The 21,318-nt window shown below is 37.6% G+C and overlaps 1 protein-coding gene across 2 annotated transcripts in view; it reads right to left on the minus strand.

Moving 5' to 3' along the window:
- Window positions 1–19,440, minus strand: part of znrf2b (zinc and ring finger 2b) — a 40,382-nt gene extending 20,942 nt beyond the window's left edge. The window contains exon 1 of one of the 2 annotated variants that reach the window (XM_079895135.1): window positions 18,718–19,440. In XM_079895135.1, coding sequence (XP_079751261.1) covers window positions 18,718–19,117 — 400 coding nt within the window. In that variant the 5' untranslated portion in view covers window positions 19,118–19,440. The remainder of the gene's footprint in view (window positions 1–18,717) is intronic. The other variant, XM_079895136.1, reaches the window with a different exon arrangement.
- Window positions 19,441–21,318: the final 1,878 nt, after the last annotated feature.

The following is a 21,318-nucleotide window of genomic DNA, read 5'->3' on the forward strand; positions in this document are numbered from 1 at the left end:
CCTGTATTAATGGGTCACAATCCTAAAATGGGTCATGGACAGCATGTAAAAACAATGCTAAATTAAAATAATACAATGCAACTAGCCATATAATCATACAGTTATTAAAGGTTATGCAACATGCAAAAGTGTGATCAAGATATCAACCACTCAAACAGACGTGCATTTGACTGACCTCATCCATATTAAAGATGACATCTGAGACAGGTTAAGGCAAGCTCACACTACACAACGTTTGGCTAGATTTTGCGTTGGCAGACACTTGGAACATTTTCAAACTACTTTGATATTATCGCCACGTAATCTTTTAGTGTGTACAACCACGAGGTGGAAGTAATCCAGCCAATCACAGTGCAGATGGTATAAATGGAAAAACCACAAACGCCTGCATGAAGTTCGTGAAAAAAAACCCTTTTTTTCTGCTGTTGGTCCGGACTACCTTGACCAAATGTCTTGTAGTTTGTGCACCTTGTCAGCGTTGTTTTGTATAGTATGCGTGCTACTATGACAAGAAATAGCTATGACCATGTTGTGTAGTGTGAACACCACAGACAGTCTTACAGTCCTGTAGTGTGAGCTTGCTTGCCCTTATGTGTACAGGCCACCAGAGATCACCTGGATGCTTGAATCACTATTTTTGTTGAGCATATCATTAAAGAATAGTTACTCAAGGTGTTGGTGCTCCTTTAAAAATAATAATAGCAGCTTGTTAAAGGAATCTTTAAGTGGAATCGGAATCAATCAGAATCATATATAGGCTACATGCCTTAAACTAAACTTCTGTCCCTAAAAAACATTAACAAGGCCTGAAAACGAACACTAGTTGAGGATTAGACTGAACTGGCTAAATGGAGATCATAAGTGCACTTTAGGCTATCTGATTTCTCAGAATAATACCAGGCTGTAGAGTCGAATGAGTCAACGATGATTACCTGCGCCAGGTACACAAAACCTGCTTTAAACAGCGGACAAAAGCAAAGTTGAAAGCCGACTCCAGCCCGTCTGCTCTCATTACAGCTGGACCAGTGTTTAATGACTTCATCGACTGTGGCGCGTTGTACAACGGTCAAGTGCTGAGCATTATTTACTGTAAACTATTATTGCTGGAGGACTCCTGAGGGACAGCCATCCTGCCACAAAACACGGCAGAGTAATAGTAGCAGTTACCCCTGCTGAATCGCCCATCAAACTTATTGGCTTCATCCCATGGCTGAGAGAACAATAACCATAAAGAAAACCCCCCTGGAAGAACACAACAGAGGATTTTAACATCCAAAGCTGTCGCTCCAGTGCAGAGTAAAATCAAACGTCTCATATTTATCTCATGTTTAAGAACAATTTGTACTGCAACAATTTCAATTGCAACAAAATGAGTTGAATTTCACACTCTTTTGTGGATATTGCATAATAAGTTTTTTGCCAAGCTACAGTACATCTCTTTTGCTGATTGAATTATAGGGCAAATTAATTCAGACAGAACTTACAAAAAAAAAAAAAGGCACATGATCTCAACACGCTCATCATGATATCCAGAATATAAAATTTTACAAATTAGAATTTAACAGAAGTACACTGTAATAATTTTTTTTTTTTTTTTTTTTATAAAATTGTGGAAACTAACAATTACATATTGGCTGAAATAATGACTTCCAGATCCCCATGCAAAAAGATGCATTGTACTAATCATAGCTCAAGGTCTTCAAATAAAATTAAAAATGTATATTCGTAACATATTTAATTGCGCTCAGTCAGTCTAATCAAGTCAAAGTAAAAAATCAGTGTTGGCTGAACAAGTCCTACGTAAAAAAAAATTATAATAAAAAAAAACTGAATGCACATGCAAAAAATGTGCCTGAGGAAACTCGTTGGCATCCAATTCAAACGTGGATGCGCTGGAGAGCGAGTGAAGACCGAAACAAACATTCCCAAGAGAATACAAATATTCATCGTCTCAAGTTCCAAGATGTAATGGTGAATAGTGAGCACTGAAATTATTTCAAGTTTTCATGCATTCATTGGTTTTTTTCCTTATTATTTTCACCAAATATCCTGTGTTGGAAGTGATTGTTAATAAAGTGAAAAACAAAACAAAAACAGACATTATGGCATGGTACGCACATTTCAAAGTAGAATAACTGGCTGTAACATTGTTTTTTGGAGAAACAAGTATATAAACTTCGCATGTTTCCTAAATCTCTGCAAACATATTAGGGTTTTTGTGCTTTCGTACAGTCAAAAAAAAACAAAAAAATTCCACACAGCACCTTAAGCTTTGTTCTTTCTTACATTTAATATAAAACAAAGTTTAAACTTTTTAATGCATGCATTGAATGCATGCATGTGTGTGTGTGTATATGCTGCACTGCTCGTCTTGTAACAAACATCTCTTCTGCCCAGATCCCCAGACATATGTAGGCCATATCAGACTGAAGGCCATCTATCAGTGTAAAAGCATAATGATTTGTTCTGAATGAAACATAAGAGGCTTAACAGAGACCTGATGGCTGTACGTCCTGCTGGACAATCCCACAGTCAACCAGTCAACTTGACCAGATCACCACCCGTGAACATGCATTCAGAAGGTTAAATCCAAACCGTGAAAGTAGACAAAATATGGTGGTAGACTGATATTTTGGCTAGGAATACTACTATATTGACTCATGAAAATAAATTCTGGAACACAACTATAGACAAAAGTAGAGATCTGTTATAGTAAATTGCTCCAATGCACTCTGTTGAAAAGATGGGTAGAAAATAGGCATTTATTTTAAATGTGCACAAAAAAAATGGTTTTGTGGCACTGTTCTTTTTACCCAAATATTTTTTGTTAAAGTAACACACATATATTTCTTTTACCACCAACACACTATTGTATTGCGTGTAATTAACTTAACCTGTATCATTTTCCACTATACTCATCAATCGTTAAACTAATGTAAGGGGTTTAATTTCGCGATTAAAAAAAACCTGGATGTGACGATTTCCAACGTATTGGATGAAGACGGCGTGCGAAGAAGGTGGCAAGGTCAGAGCTATTGATTATAGTCAGAGCTAATTATTTATTATATATAATTATACAATCAAAATGGACACAAATTAGCACTATAGGAATATTTGGAAATGTTTTCTTCCAGAAAACAGAATAAATCTGTGTTTTCAGTGCTGATGTTTATAGATATGTTCATACAAATACACAACAGTGGTCTCTATATCAATCCATATAAAAGACAAAAAAAAAAAGAAGCAGATAAAACATTGTACAATTCATTAATCTACATTGTAACCCATCACAAATTGGCACTATTAACACAATTTGAAACTCTTATGACAAGCATCAGTACCTTCACACTGCAGTGACTTTCATTTGCCGAGGAATACAAGACAATAAAAATTCAGCACCGTCATAAAAACTACGACATCACTTCTAAACATCCAGTCAGCAAGAAAATGTAACTTTTAAAAATGCCGGCCGGGTTGGCAGGTGGCACTACTAGTCCATCTCTCGTCTGAGGTTTATTGATCGGCACCTGGCTCTCCCTGCTGGACAAACCCACTTCAGTAATCATGAATTGAGTATATTTCAGAGCGTCTGAGCAACGGCATCTCTCACAGAGAGATCGATGCTATTCACACATGCAGCTCTGTGAACGCTCTCACTGGGAATTAATGACTGTGTCTGGAGGAAGGAGAGTAAAGCAAAGAGGCAGAGATCCTCGGGAGAAGTGCACGCGACTGGGGAATTATGTAAAGACAGCATTCTTACAGCCTCTCTCCTGGGAAAGGACGGAAGTTGTTGATTTTTGCAGGAAACTACTATGGAAATACAGACTGAAGGAATAAAACATTATTCTGTGGTGATCATGCAGTCAGACAAGTAGCCTACAACACATACTATACGCTCGCTTTCTTTAACACTAAAACTACCAAGGCAGTCATTTTGACTGTTTTAAATGATTTTGCAATGTAATAACTTTAAAACCCATGTAACTATAGGACCCTGACTTTTCCTAAATGTTTCTATATTTTATTCTATCATTGTTATTTTATTAAAATTACAAGACACAAAAGAGTTCTGAGTATTTGTACCTTGAATGGCCATAACAGTCATACTGACCGTATGCATTTGCATACGATTTTCATTGTAATTTTACAGCATGATATTTTTGCTCACTAAACAAATATTGGTTACTAAATCAGTTCGTTTTCTCGCATTTTATTATATTTTCACATTATTTTCCCGTGACGGTCAGAACGACTGTTTTGGCCAGTTTGGGACACATGCGTTTCATATGTGCCCATAAAGGTTTTACCTATGCCATTGAAATGCATATTGGCGATGTTTTTGTAAGTTATTGTATTCTAATATCCATGGATGAATACATTTGTTTTCATTTTACAAAGAAAATAATAGAAAATTGTTCACTTTCGACTTTGTATCTGTAATTACAATAGCTGTTCTGTGGTTGTCGATTAACTAATACATTTTCACATACATTAGAATTAAAATGCAGTGTTCTGATGTTTATTATTACCTTTCCTAATATTACAGATCCATTTATTCTTAGATTTGATGTAGCTTATTGAAATTATATGCAAATAATGTATGAGTGGTCAGAATGACTGCTATGGCCATCATAGTAGTTATAGAATTCCGGTAGTTCTAGTGTTAAGGACATTCAAAGAGAGTCAAACAAGCTTTACTGTCATGATCAACAAGGTTTACATTGTCTACAGGCATTTGTTATGGTAACTACACTATCTGTAGTTTTCACTCTTCTGCTTCTAATATTTTCATCTGCAAGTCATAAGTGAGAAAAAGTCTGCTAAAGATGTTAAGACTAGGGCTGGGACGATACACCTATCTCCCAATTCGATCACGAAGATACTTGTGTTCCGATACAATATATATATATATCGCACAATATGTAAAAATCTGTTTAATATCAGAAATACGTGTACTATCAGTCAAAAGTTTGGAATGTTTTTTTGTTCATTAAACATTAATGCTGCATATATTTGATCAAATTCAGTAAAAACAGTCGTTTTGTGAAATATTTTTACATTTTAAAAGAACTGTTTTAAAAAAAAATTGCAAAGCTGAATTTTCAGCATCATTACTCCAGTCTTCAGCATCACATGATATTTCACACTATAGACATTAATAAAATAGAATTGTTTCATTTAATGCCATGTCAGCACCTAAGGCTATTTTCATGGCAAAAATTCAATTACAAAAATACAAATATCATTTAAATACAATAAAACCAAGCAAACAAACAAGTCATATTATCATTAAAAAATAAAAATGTTTTAAACCAAAAAAATTATGTAATTATTCCTAACCTTTGACTGGCAGTGTTAATTTAAGTACTTTATTTCACACTGGTTGTCCTTATAAACACTTCACATTTACATATAGGTTTACATTTACACAGATGACCGTTGATCAGTCATTAAGTTAAATGTCAGTCTATTCCTCATATACACCATCATATGACTTCAGAAGACTTGGAATGAGTCATATGAACTACTTTTCTGATGGTTTTTGTCCTTTTAAGAGCTTTACAGTAAAAATGCACCTTCAATCTATAGTTTCGCAGCAATATGCCTCTTTCTCTTCCATCCCGTCTACTTTCTGAGAACAAACCCCACCTGACCTGCATAACTGCTCATCTCAGTGTTCATGTGCAGTGTACCTGAAAATCAAATGTTCCTGAAACAGTCTCCGTTCAAATGGGGAGAACAGCCCATATAAACCTATTGAGAGTCAGAGAGTCAGACAAACAATTCAGTGAAAGTGGACAATTTACTTTTGTTTTGTTCTTGAGGCATGAAATCAGGAACTGGGAACTTTCAGAGTGGGTGCACTGAAAAGATGCATTTGCACAGCCTTTTTTAATGCAGCTCCAATGCAGAAGTATGTCATGTGTGTGCATGATCACATGCAAAGGCCAAAATAACACCTGATTTCCCAAATAATCTCCATATCTGTCATTGGTTGGTCAAATAGATAGTCCCGCGCCCCAAACTCACCCTTACTGGATGAGTCAAAGTTGTGATGCTCAAACAAACAGATCTATGTTTTGAAAGCATCACAGTCCATTTTTCATTTGGGAAGCCAAACTAACCATGACCTATTTGACTCACTCTGACCATCAAGCCAATCAAAAAAAATAAAAAAATAAAATAAAATTCAGCTCTACACAAGAACCATACTTGGAAGTTGATTCTCATGCACAGTCAATAAACACAGTATACTATATATGCTGATAGTGAACAATAGAGACTGTGTTTGTTCATGATCTGAGGCTAAAGCTTAATATCTCCATTGCGTCAGGTGTCTTTATTAAACCTTTAATCGCCACATCTCTATGAGATCCATGTCTCTGGCAGCAGACGGTCTCTCATCAGCAGCGGCGTCTCGCGCTCTCACCGTGTGTGTGTGTGTGTGTGTGTGTGTGTGTGTGTGTGTGTGACTGACGTAACCAGGATAAAATTAAATCGCTGAGACAATGACGAGCGCACAATACCACAGGGTTCGGCCTGCAATTTCCCTTTTCATCCACAGTAAGGAAACTGATCAAGTTTGAGGGAGTGTAAAGAGAGCTGATCTGCGGACACAGACATCATGGTCTGAACAGACATCTGAAATCTGAGCAAAATAACAGAGATTATCAACATTTATTTTATTTTATTATTTCCCCCCTGAGGTCTATTTATATAAGTTTTATAGTATATGTGACCCTGGACCACAAAACCATTCACATGGGTCAATTTTTTTAAATTGAGATTCATACATAATCGGAAAGCTGAATAAATAAGCTTTCCATTGATGTATGGTTTGTTAAGATAGGACAATATTAGGCCGAGATACAACTATTGAAAATCTGGAATCTGAGGGTGCAAAAAAAAAGTGCTGCATTCACTCACAAAAATGTTTTATATATTTACGGTAGGAAATTTACTAAACATCTTCATGGAACCTGATCTTTATTTAATATCCTAATGATTTTTGGCTATAATTTTGACCCATACAATGTATTGTTGGCTATTGCCACAAATATACCCGTGCGACTTGTGACTGGTTTTGTGATCCAGGGTCACATGTAATACTACAGGTATGATATACATCAAAATCATCCATTATTGACCTTTTATGACCTTTTCATTATTGATTTTTTTTATTTTCATTCTTGTTTTTTTGCTGTTGTTCACACTGCCCCAACAAACAACAATTATTTAAGTTCTAAAAATTTAAGAGGTAATTTTCACAGTACATCAACCTCATAAAAAAAAAAAAAAAAAAAAGAACTTCATAGGGCCGTAATTTAAAGTAGCTGCCCTACTGCTGATGATAGTACACATAATACATTTTGACAAGGTGACAAGAAAATGACATTAATTCACAGAACTGAAATAAAGTGAATGCAGCGTTCCATTTTACACACACACACAAACACATGTGAAGGTTTTCTGGGAGGTTTTAATCTGGATTGGGCCTTATAATCCCTCTGGCAAATAGATTTCAGCACAGCACAGCAACAGCTCAATGGAGAACGTCAATACTGTGTGCTTGAATGGCTAATTCAGAGTTTATCTATCAATGGTGAGAGCAGGGCTGGGCGCTATGGGCAAAAAAATGATAACGCTAAAATTTTTCATATCAGCTGATATCGATAATTATCACGGAAAATGTAAAATCTATATTTCTTACAAGTTTAAAGGGAGATTTTTCCTGCTGAGTGAAAGTTTTAGAAACCAGACAGTTTATTGTGGAGTTAAACTACTCTTTACTGACAGAACATGACACAAACTGGCACATTTCAGAAATTAGGTAAAATATTCAAAACATTTATGATGATAAGGGTAAGGGTTAGGGTTCAATGTTCAAAAAAGGTGAACAGTTCACAAATCTGAGGTAAAATATTCAAAACATTTATAAAGATAAGGTTAAATTAAAGGTTCAATGTCCAAAAAAGGTGAACAGTTCACAAATCTGAGGTAAAATATTCAAACATAAAAATGTGCACGAGTTAACTTAAGATTACCAACAGAATCATTTTGGGTGTGGGTTTTGTTGCTACAGCTCAACAAAAAATACTGTAATTATATTCCATTACTCCTTCAATACTGTCCACATTAATAATACAATAACACATACACATATAGATTTTTTATATATATATATATATATATATACACATCATATTTTGTTATATTGCGATAATTTTTGTTATCTTTTAATCACCCAGCCCTATGTGAGAGACATTATGCACTTACATGGCCAGAAAGAAATAAAAAAACAAATTGATAAGACTACTGACACACACACACACACACAAAAAAAAACATGTATGAGCGGTACGGTACGTTTGAAGGTCAGTCCTATTGATGGAGAGGCCGATTCAAGTGAGGGTCCAGAGAAGAGATATTTATAATTCATAAAGCTGTCAGCACAGACGAGCAGATGGACTGGGGAATAAAACGGCCATTTAGTGTAAAAAATGTCAGAGGCATCCTACCGTAAATTATCGTAAACATGCTACATTTTGACAAGGTGACACAGCGTCACCTTATAGGGCTGAATGAAGGCGAGGAAGCGGTTACCCTGATAAATTAACTTTTTCTTCCATGGACAACAAAAGGAGAAATTTACTGGATTTAACCACAAGCACTTTTCTTTACAGTCAATGTAAATGAGAACAGACGCTCCAAGTTAAAAAAGAAAAAAAAATTATATATATATATATATATATATATATATATATATATATATATATATATATATATATATATATATATATATATATATATATATAATTTTTTTTTCTTTTTTAACTTGGAGCGTCTGTTATATTATATATATATATAAAAAAAATTGTTGTTTTTGTTTGTTTGTTTGTATAGCAAGTACCGGTATCCTAAAATTCACATGAGATTTCTTTGCTCTTTCACCTAGCTCTAGATAGCACAAACCTAGTGATGTTGAACACACACTGTGTATTCTCTGATTCTCAGACCATGAAATGAGAACACTGAGGAAGAGAAAAAGTAACCTATTCAAATCACCAGACAACAGCAGGTTACCTGCACTTCCTGTTTACAGCTTAGACAGGAAGTGACCAGCATGTAAAACAACAAACCGCAGTTTGCTTTTTTAAAACAGCATTCAAGGTGATGGTATTTTTTGAGCAATGCATCATCACCTTTAGAAGCCAATCATTTTGAAATCAGACAGAACTCAAACCCTATTCAGAGATTTCAGACAGGACGAGTTTTCCCAGAGGAGGTCATTTTAGTTTCACAAGAAACTGTGTGATTTCAATCTCGTCATATCGAACGCATCTGTGTGTTTTTTTGCCCCCTTCACACAACCACAACCAATTGAAATCACAGAGCAAATTACCCACTGTCTTTGGGAAAACTCATCACGTCTAATCCTGAGTGGAAAGCCAATCAGATTGAAGAATTCTACTTTATGCAAAAAAAGAGGTAATGTGATGCAGCGTTTACCAATGGGAGAGCAGAGTTGGATATCGGAACCATTACTATAAAGTTAGCAAGGGAAGGGCATACAAAAGTGAACAAGTGGGCTTGTTTACTGCGGTCCGAGCGTGATTGTTCCCGGCGCCCCCCCGCAGCGTTGGTCTGGTTTCACACTCAACTTGATTTTATCGAATCCTGGTGCGTTTGCGTGCATATTACGTCATCGCAAACGTGCATGGCACATGATAGAAAACAGAAAGCGGGTCAATATATTGTGTTTTTTATTCATTCGGTGCTATTATGCACAGCTGAGTGAACAACACAGGTTTACCGTGTGTGTGTGTGTGTGTGTGTGTGTGTGTGTGAGAGAGTGTGTGTGTGTGTGTGTGTCGCATAAGGTGGCCTCCTGCTGCTTGCAAACGGACTCTTTTGAGGAAACAGTGGATTTCCATTAATTTGTTGTCCTGTTTCCACACGCTATGCGCGAATACACTGCAGGCTCACTCTCGCTTGTATCCAAGGTGAATCATCAACACTATCATCCCTTACATGTGTTTTATTTAACTAAATGCATCATAATCAGCTAAAATGCATGTGCAAGTCACTTTACTTCCTGAACAAGTGCCCACGCGAGTCCGTGTTGCTTTCACATTCACGCGAACAGCGGCACGGTTCGGGAGCAACCAAACTCAGACCACCTCCTCCAGGTAGTCTCGGGTTTGGTACCCCAGTGCGGTGCGCATGACAGCATTCACATTAGCAATTTTTCATGCGAACCGAGCCCCGTTCCGAACTAAACTGCCAGTGTGAAAGCACCCTTAAACGCAGCCCAGGGGATCTCAACTCTGCCCCTGAGGTCCACTTGAAGAGTTTTGTTCAAAACCTAATCAAACACACCTGAACAAGCTAATCAAAGTCTTCAGGATTACTAGAAAGTTACTGGCAGGTGAGTTTGATCAAGATCAGAGCTAAATGCTGCAGGAAAGTGGACCTCGAGAGCTGGAGCTGAGAACCTGACAGGTTCCCGTCTATCATGGACGAATGAAGAGGAAGCAGAATCACGAAGCACTTCACCTGAGTTTAAGGATCTTGTGAATGCAGATTAGATGGTGATTATTCAGCAATCAGGAGTCACTTGAGTGCAGCGCACCTGCCATAAAACCAAACCAGTGGGAAACTGAGAATCGACTGGCGACGGCATCTAATGTGCCGTATGCAGTCAGCGAGAGAGACAGGACACTTACTTTCTCTGAGCGCGCAATTAACTAAACGGCATGAGCTTGTCTGCACGCTGCGTGCTTGTCTGCATAATTTGCATATAGAACTTTCTGGTCACTTCATCTGGCCAAAATGTCACTCTTACTTCATCTGAAAGGTACAAATCCAACCCATGGGGTGCAATTTGACTAAAATCAAGATAACAGTATTGAAGGAATAAATGAATACCTCGGCAAGAAGTGCTCTCAGAGAGATGCACCAAAACAAATGCACACTACACATAATATGCACATTTTCTGCATGCATAGAATACCTGGATGACCTACTAAACTTGCTAAAATAAGCAGTAAAAACAAAGCCTTTTTAAAAATCCCATTTGCTATTTGTGCATAGTAAATTTTGCATCATTGCAATGAATAATATCCTGGATTCCTGTAGCTGAAACCGTAGAGCATTGTGCTAGCAACGCCAAGGTCATGGGTTTGATTGCCCAGAAGGACATGAACTGATCAAACGCATACCTTTGGATAAAACTTTGGATAAAAGCATCTGCCAAATGCATAAATGTGCATACGATTTAAAAAACAAAGAAACTCTATATGTAATAATGCTGTTTCCAGAACATCTGAATGGATCAGCAGTAATGATGGATACAGTGCTGTGTGCCTGCCGTCTGCTCGCAGAGATAATCACACGACTTATAGAGTGTAATAAGATTAAATCCCTGCCTTCATGATGCACAGATGATCTAAGCGCTCATGCATACCGTTCACCTAAGCACTATGAGGTTTTCAACACTATAAAGGCCTGTGGAGGAACAAATAAAACAATCTTCAACAATAGACATTGTGCAAGAACACAATGTGGTGCGTTACAAAATAAGATACAGAGTCATATAAAAATGAGTGTCGCAACCGTTCATAAGCAGCTCTTCCTGCAAATGACAAGTCTATTTAAAGCTGCAAGTCTTCGCCAGCATTTTCACTTCTTAAAATCTACTTTTGCTGTGACATTAAGTTCCCTATATGGATAGTGTGCTTATATGCATAGTGTGTACAAAAATGCTTTTAATTGGGTGAAAAATCATGAGTATATACACAGAATCAGTCAGATAACAGCTGGCTAAACACAAACATGTTTCAAGGAATCTAATCTCATGTCTTTCCATCGACACTGATTAATCTGCTACCTATCCACTGTTTAAAAACAAAAACAAAAAAACAACACTAGTTTACTCCCATTATAATCATTAAATCTCATGCAGATGGCACCAGATACTTTATTTGCCCGTCCATGAAAAATACAGAATTAGACCTAGAAATATCCATGGCAGAATATATATATATATATTTATTTATTTATTTTCCCACAGAAGTCTTCTTTTGAGAATAAACAGATCCATAGGGTCTGTTCTGCATCTGATTTTGATGCATCCTCTTCCTGTTTATGCCCACAGGGAACCGGCTGTTCCTTTGTACCTTCTGTCCTGCAAGTCACTCAATACCGAATCTTCCAAGTTGGTTCAACTCCATAACCACAATGATTTTCTGCAGGAGGACAAATTGTAATTTGATTATGATTTGTGTTCCACTAAAGAAATAACAACAAAAGAGTTGAAAAATGACAAGAGGGTAATTGAATAATAAGAGTTCTTGACTGGGTTTAGAGCTCTACAAATGCTGACAAGCAATATATCAGGCTAGAAAAAAAACCATGGCTCATTGAATTTTCCCTGAGCAAATCAGAGTCATGATGCTCCACATTTTCGGTCACCCTGTATAATAAAGTACAAAAGTCCAAACTTTTAGCTCTGCAAATACCTTTAAAAAGAATGTGGAGTCAGTCATGCCTCGGCAAGAGATTCAAAATCATCAGCACTTGTTAAAACAAGCCTGTGATGAGACTCTCTGTAGTTGCTTCACAAATATGAAGCAGGACTATAGTTCCAATCCAATCCAATCCAACTTTATTTGTTAAGCACTTTAAAACAACCAAAGTTGACCAAAGTGCTGAACAGGAAAATTACGCAAAATTACAAATAAAATACAACAATAAAATTAAACGACATAAACATGAGTACAAATAATAGCCACGCAATAAAGGCAATCAAAATAAGAAATTAAATCAAGCAAATAAAGTCGACATCTCACTAGGTATCAAAGGCCACAGAGAAAAAATGGGTTTTAGACGGGTTTTAAAAACAGACAGAGAAGAGGCCTGATCGTTCCATAGATTAGGAGCAGACACAGCAAAGGCACGGTCCCCTCTGAGCTTACGCTTAGTTTTAGGCACACTCAGGAGCAGCTGATCATCTGACCTGAGAGCGCGGACATACATAGTTGGGCGATAAAGCTTAAAAAATAAATTAATTTAGCCTTGTGACTAAATTAGAGATGCATCTTGACATTTACCTATTTTCTCAAACTCAAAATGATACTCACATAAATTTTTATTTTGATTTTTATAAAGAATCCATAGACACGTTATGAGTTATTACTTAAAATGTGAAAAGTGTGAATCTCAACAACAACAAAAAAAGTCAAGAACATCTCTGGGTTATATTTCACCTGAAAATAAACAATGAAAAATTTGACACAAAAAATGGGGCCTATTACTAGGACTAGATTTTTATATCACGACAATTAAGCACATTCCCTCAAATGACCAATTACATTTATGCATTTGACAGATGTTTGTCAAAAAAAATAATTTGCATTTGCAAATTATCTGTCCAATCATGGCAGTGTGTTGTTATACTGCATTTAATTGCTGATGATATAAATAAATAAACGAAAGAACTTTTTTGCCTAATATTGCAGATGACTATGAATGCAATGAACAGCAAATCGATACTACTCACTGTGCATCAATGATATGGGCAGTGCATGAAGGCCTTGGACGATTCTCTGTCTATCTGATTTAAAGCGGTCTGTTAGAGACGCAGTGAAAAAAGTAAGACCGGATTGATGTCCATGTCAAATGTGCAGGACACAGCAGCGGGGTGGGACATTGACTATCGATTACTGGATCCAGGGGCGATGTTTGCGCATGCACATAGACTTCATAAAGCATCTCATGTGTGAAATCTTCCCGACGACCCAGTCAAACTGAATCTGTGACGCGCTGACGCAGAAACATCACCAGCTGCCGAAGAACACACTGAGAAGGACAAACTTGGACTGAGCTGATGGTATACAAAGCGTGACAGTATAAATTAGTTAATAAACAGAGATTGTGCTACACTGCTTATACAGCATTAGATGTATTTGCATATTAGGCATTTTGCATAATTAGCATGCAAGAAAAATAGGCTGAAACTGCTCGCAGTGCTCCTGGCAAGTGTGAATGCCGTCACCTGTTAAAATAAATGGCTTAAAGGGATAGTTCACTCAAAAAATGTATTCTGTCACTCTTGTCATTCCAAAAATGTTTTCTTCTAAAAAATATTCTTCCAAACACTTTGACTTTCATTCTTTCTATGATATTTAAACAAATTTAGAGAAAAGTCCCAACACTGGACCCCACTGACTTTAATTGTATACACACACACACACACACACACACACAAAACAACACTTGAGGAATTCTTCAAAACATCTTCTTTTGTTTTAAGAAAGTCATATCGGATTGGAATGGCATGAGGGTGAGTAAATGATGACAGAAATGTTCATTTTTGGGTAAGGTATCATTTTAAATGTTCCAGAGGCCTTAGGCATCAACGTGTGTGTGCATGTGAGAGATATAATGCGAGTGGCGCAGAGATTGTTGAAAGCTCTTTGAGCAGCGAGTGGAACGGAGCCAGTCCTGGGAGTAATGTAGAAGGGAAGGGAGGCGGTTTATCCATTAAAGAAGTGGAGTTTGAACTGCTGCGGCAGCAAACCAGCCAGCCAGACTACTGACCCATTCCCCAAACAGAGTTCAAGTTCGAGCTACGCTTAATGCGCCGTTTCCCTGATGTCAGCCGATTCCCAATGAGAATATGTCTTTTGCTCCCCATCTTTGCTCTAGTTATCTGGTGATATTCATTACATGCTAAATGAATTGCTGAATAATAGTTTTAAAATCAGTGCAGAGTAGCAGTCTGAACTGATTCACTAAAACCTTAAAAGCCCATCAAGACAATAACCTACCCTAACTATAATGATAACCATATTATTGTTTATTATAAGTGCCGTGCATGCTCCAATATTGTCGTTTCCCCACTTTAAAGGGGACCTGTTGTACAAAATTCACTTTGACATGGTGTTTGAACACTAATCTGTGTCGGCAATGTGCACACAATCACCCAATAATGATAAAAATCCCCACACCCATGCAAAAGCATTCTGTGGAAACGGCCCCATACTGTTTCTCCAGTTTTGTTGTTGCCAGCGTATCCGAAGCACGAGCTGTAACGGTACAGCCCTCTTCTGGAAAGGGGGGGTGGGGGATGGGGAGCACAGCTAAATTGTGTTTAAAGATACACAAATAAAAAAATTATGTTTTTGCTTCCACCCAAAAAGGGGCATTTTGGGCTTGGTATAATAATTGATCTGTGGGGTATTTTGAGCTGAAACATCACAGACACATTATATTACCTCTTGTAAAAAAGGAGCATAATAGGTTCCCTTTAAATGCTAAAGCTCTTTAAAAAATTTTATAAAATTGATTATCGTTGTGGTGTGGAGTCTGCTATTCTCTTACATTTAGAACGATTTTTAAATATCCTTATCGTCCTTGGTGTGAACATGCCTTAACTCTGTTTTAAATAAGTGTAAATGCACCAAATGGCATAATCTTTGCTCATTTTGGGTCTCTGATTATAATTGAGTGATGTATCAAATAATACTCAACAAAAAAGATATATGCAAACTTTTTTAGATTTTTTAAAATAGTTAGTTTTTTGGTCTAATGACAAGATCTTGTGTACACTGATAAACACTTTGATGCACAAAGCATGTTCTCAGTGTTAATATTAATAACGTAATATTTATCAGCCAGATTGGTATTGGACGATCACAATATTAAAATATTTGTTCTCTCTATATTATCTGTAAGTTAACTAACTTGCATTCGAAAAGCATGTCTTGAGTGAATGTGCTTGCACTTTGAACATCTGTGATGGTCTGAATTCAGGTGCAAAAGCATGCAATGGAGATATGTATGCTTTGCTTTCATTTCCTCAGTCACACACTGTCCATCAAAACAACGCTGGACAAGACCGCTGATGCTGCACAGTGTTTTGTAAGTCATTTACATAAGGTAAACATTGACAGACGATTGGTCAACTAGTAAAAATAAGTAGATGTGGAAGCCTAAGACATATCAACTATATGCCAACATGTGCTACCACCATCAAAAACAGAAACGTTAGTGCACAATAGCAATCATTCACCAGCTTGTAGGCGAAGCCGTTCCGGTAAAGAGAGCCGCACAAAGCCTGTTGAGTCAAAGTCAAGTCAGAGAAAAGCAGACAGCAAAGGAGAGCCACAACAAACACTTCCTGGCTTTCATTTAAAGTGAGAGTGAAGCAGGGGGAAGGCAGTGTGTGTTTAATGTACACACAGTTTGGCTCACTCTCTGTTTGTGTGTGTGTTTTACTGAGTGTGGACAGTATGAACATGGACCACGTGTCAGGTGTCCTGAGCTCATGCATGACCGGCAGAGGACATTTTTTTTTAAACCAAACGACTGGATCTGGTTTCATTGGTGGTTTGCGGTGTGGAAATGGTCTAGATCTCCGTCAACAGATTTGTAGGACATCAAAGCTTTAAAAGACAACATGAAGTTAAATCTAACCGTATTTATTGTCTATATAAAAAGTGTTTGCTCTTATTGCACTTAACTCATCAGTGCATGGCTAGCATGAAAGCAGATTTTGTTTTTGGTGTGATACCAGCACACAATGCATTGCAAATATAGTTTGGAAATCTTTTTGGATAAAACTGGTTTTATATTACATATACAATATGTTTAATAAAACGAGAACAACTGAACATGGCATGCATGCGTTACGTGAAACTAAACAAGAGGAGAGTAAATCAGCACTGTACGACAAAGTCTATGGAATATTATTGTCATTCAAAATTCAACTAGTTGTGCGTGCATATAATTACAATTCTTAGAAATTAAACACATTCACTAGAAGTGATACTTCTCTCTGATGTCAGCTCATTAAAAGAGTGTTTTCAATCTTGTGTGTGTCAATACAGCAAGATCTCTTTCAAAACTGCATTACACTGATCAACACTGAAACGTGCAGAACTACACTGGTTTTTCTATACAGGTCTCAGTCTCTTTTTACACCGTAAAGTCACACAATTAAAATAAGAAATTCAAATAGAGATCTAGATAATAATCATGACACAACACAATTTTGCCTCCAGGTTTGATACAAATTGCACATATGGTAAGCCTGTTATAGGAAGGATTCCCCCGTGCTTTTTGATAACAGAAAATGAACAAGTCTCATTTCCCCTATAAAAACTCCCTTCTTGATCTCATCCACAGTCGGTTAGAAGTCATACTCAGCCAACGTTTAAAGATTAACTACAATCACCAGTAAGAGCCTGTTAGAGAATTAAAGTTCAATCCAGGCCACAACGACTGAGGATATTCCATCCATCCCAATAACTGACGGCCTCACCTGCCTTTCCCACTGGATTTGAATATTCCAGAGTCTGTGTAAGAAACAAAGAACGGCCAAACAAAACATCAGCGTCAATCTCACACGTACAGGCCATATTTCACTTCAATACAAGAGAACAAATGAGGTATACTTAAAGAATATTGTACAGCCATTATAATTTTTTTTTGCTCTGAGACATTATTTTACATGACATTTTGCCTCCAAAATCATGCATCTGGACATTTTACTATTGGGTAAAGCTTTCCTGTAACTCAAACTGTAAAGCATGGTGCAAGGTCATTGTCATGAACTGAAAGATTGTATGAATGCATGAATTGAAAAAAATGAGAACCGAGTCAAATGTGAAGAGAATTAGAACGGTAATGAGAACTGGGAGTCAAATGTGCATAATGCAAAACAAAACTTGTTGATATGATGACCAGAACCTGTTCTGGACAGTTTTCCTGAGAATCAGCCATTTATGACCGCTGTTTATGAATCAGATTACTGAACAGGTTCTCAGAAACACAACCACAGTTGTGACCCGCATGACGACTGAACTAATCAGAAATAATGATCGCTCGCATGCATCTACAACCACAACAGAACATGTTGCAGTCTCTTACCATACCACTGTTGCACCAGCACGTCACCATGCATCTGTAAAAAAAACAGCTTGCACATAACTGCACAAAATATAGAACAAAAGGTTCATCACATCCTTCGATAAGCTCACCATTTTGCTTCAGCCAATACATATTCTTTCGTCACTGTTGGAAACCACTAGGTTGGTTTAACCTTATAGGTGGTGGTGTGACCTAGTGGTTACCTAAATGTTGAAGGTTCAAACTCTACAAGGGTTGATCCATTAATTATTGCCATTGTGAACTTGATCATGACATAAGCTGGGAAGTAGAAAAATAACAAACATGACCTTGACACCGACGCTTAACAACCTCTCAAACGTATTATATACACAGTGCTCTTACAACATTTGCATTGATATATATATAAAAATGCTGATGGACATGAAAACTTCATGTCGACCACCCATGTTTACAAGGATTAAAACAAGTTAAAGGGATAGTTCACCCAAAAATGAAAATTCTGTCATCATTTACTCGCACTCATGTTGTTCCAAACCTGTATGAGTTTTGTTCTGTTGAACACAAAAGAAGATATTCTGAAGATTGTTGGTAACCAGAGAGTTGATGGACCTCCAACTATGGAAGTCACCAACTGTCTGGTTACCAACAAACTTTAAAATATCTTCTTTTGAGTTCAACAGAACAAAACTCATACAGGTTTGGAACATGAGGGTGAGTAACGTTAAAAGATGACAGAATTTTCATGTTTGGGTGCACTATCCCTTTAAGTATGTCATATCAACTATCGATAACTGTTACCTCCAAAGAGATGAGGCGACAGGTGAGCAGGTAAAGATCCGATCAACAGTCTCGGGGTGCCGGCTGACCGCTCTCTCTCTCCGCCGTTCTCCTCCGGTGTGCTGTTACCGGACTCTTGAGAGCTATACGCCCCGGAGTTCGGTATATTAATGCTCGACTGGGGTCGCACGCCCGGGCCACCGGTGCCACCCCCCACGGAGCGCGTCCTGGCGGCGATATAGTGGGAAGCCACCGCCGCTGATGATGATGATGTTGATGATGATGAAGTAGCACCTGATGTGCTGTGCGCGTGATATCTCATCGCAGCCGTTCTGCCGCTAACGTTACTCGACGGGAGATCCGAGCCCGAGTACGCTCGCGTGCGCCCGTTGGCAGCGGGACTGCTCTGTTTGGCGCCCATGCCAACCTACACTTCCCTCCGATTTTAATTATTAAAGACAAACAAACAAACTCGCCTGTTACATTTGACTCGTCCGACGTCACGCGCGCGTCAGCGAAACTTTTACGAAGGCTTTTAAATCGCTGTCAGCGTGAAGTTGCGGGTGTCCGCGCTTGTTTTTGCCTCATGCGCTGTTGTTTTCTAACTAACGTCCTCTGTTCCATGTTGTGCGTGAGAAAGTAACGGTCTGACGCGACGCTTTCCTCCTAAACGCCGCGCCGATCGCTGTTGTGTTCGCGGCGGTCGGTTATTACACAAACTGAACGTGTTTAACTGCCGTACGTGCAGAGTGCGTAAGCGAGCCGGGGGCGGGGCTTGCCGAATGACGTCATAATCTCGGGAAATAAGCCCTAGCTGGGCGCTCCCTCAATATAGTCTGGAAAAAAGATTGCTTGTTGCCACATAAACATTTTATTCCCAACAAGACTAAAGAAGTCCACCTATTGAACAATATATACCCTGTAAATGTGACTGTCCAGATCTGTAGATAGACCTTTTGTAGTTAGGATGAAACATGCAAATGAATCATTCTATGCATTTATTCTTTTCTTGTGAATTAATTCAGAACGTTTGGTCCAATTATTTTTCTCCTATCTAGTTAGAATCCCTATTTTTGCCCAAATGTTTCATTTAAAATATAATATTTGCTACAATAGGCTACTGATTTTTCCAACAAGTCCAATGACTAATATCACAACATTCACATTAGCTTGTGTACAGGCTCACATGAGACTGATAACACACACACGCACTGTTATTGTTTTTGAATGTGTATGATTATCTGCCTAATTCTTCTATCTATGCATGTTCCTCCATAATTCTGCATGCAGATATTCTTGTGTTGTTTGTCCCATCTGGAGACGTTTACATGACAGAGTGGACAAGGAACCTCGCCTCACGTCTATAAAGAGCATTAGGCAATAACCCTGTGCATTCATGCCAAAACAAATCACTGGAAACACACTTGAGTGAATGTGAAAACATTCCCAAAGTGAATTGTACTCTGAAGTATTGAAAAGTAAACTTCTGCTTTAGGAACAGTCTGACAAAGTAAACAGACTATATGGGAGGTTTTCTCATTAAAGTACAACAAATCTGAGCTTTTGACTGATCACTGACCATGGTCACACTCAAGTTCGTCCATCTTTAGGGATGATTGTATCTGAATCGTTTTGCTTGCTTGAGGTCAGTGCGATTACTGAGACTCTTTGCCAGGATGAATGGCCATTGTGGAGACCAAGTACATTTTACATTAAAACTGTAAAAGTAAAATTCATTTGATTCGGTTGTTGGCTCAGTAGATTCACAAGGGTTTCACAACATCTTCTGAAAAAGAAAGTCATGTCCGAGGGATGTTATTGCATTGTCAAGTTATTGCATTTTGATGAAAGATTACAAAGATAACCTTTCTTTGGAACATCATGTACAGATGAAGCATTCACAATAAAGCAGAGTTGGAAATATACGGCACAGATTTGTGAGTTGTTGTGTGAAAACTGTTGTGTGAGAGCTGCAAAGAGGAGAAATGAGAAGTGAAGAACTCATGCATAAATTTGCACAAACATTCACACTAACAAATGAACACTCAGAGAAAAACTCTACACATTCCATCAGAATCAGATTAGAATTGACCAGATCAACAGAGATGTCCAGAATGCATTAGACGGTCTACGCGAGGTCAGGGGTCAAGAAGACTAACATTCTAAGAACTTTAGCTAACGTTCTAGCAAGGTTCTCTCAAAACATTCTTTCAGAAAGTTAATAATGCTCTCAAAAATGAGCACAAAAACATTATTTATACATCATGCATGGAGTGTATTTTTTTTCCTGAAACATTTCAGTGTTCATCTAACGTTATTTAAATGTTGTTTCAGAATGTTCAGAGAACATTAAAAAGTAACGTTCTTATTATGTTTGAAGAATAATGTTTCCTTAGCGTTCACATTAAAAAAAAAACACCAAGAAAAAAAGATTTTTAAAACATTAAAAATTTTACTTTTTGAATGTTCTCTGAACATGGGGACTTTATCAGAACATATTTTTGTTAGCTGGGGAGAGATCCCTGTGTGTTTTATAGAAGATGTCAATGCAAAACACATTTCTTTCATTTGAACCCACTCATGGACAGAACGGCCACTTCTCACAGTATAACATCTTTAATC

This window comes from Squalius cephalus (genome assembly GCF_949319135.1).
Source record: "Squalius cephalus genome assembly, chromosome: 15".
NCBI lineage: Eukaryota > Metazoa > Chordata > Actinopteri > Cypriniformes > Leuciscidae > Squalius > Squalius cephalus.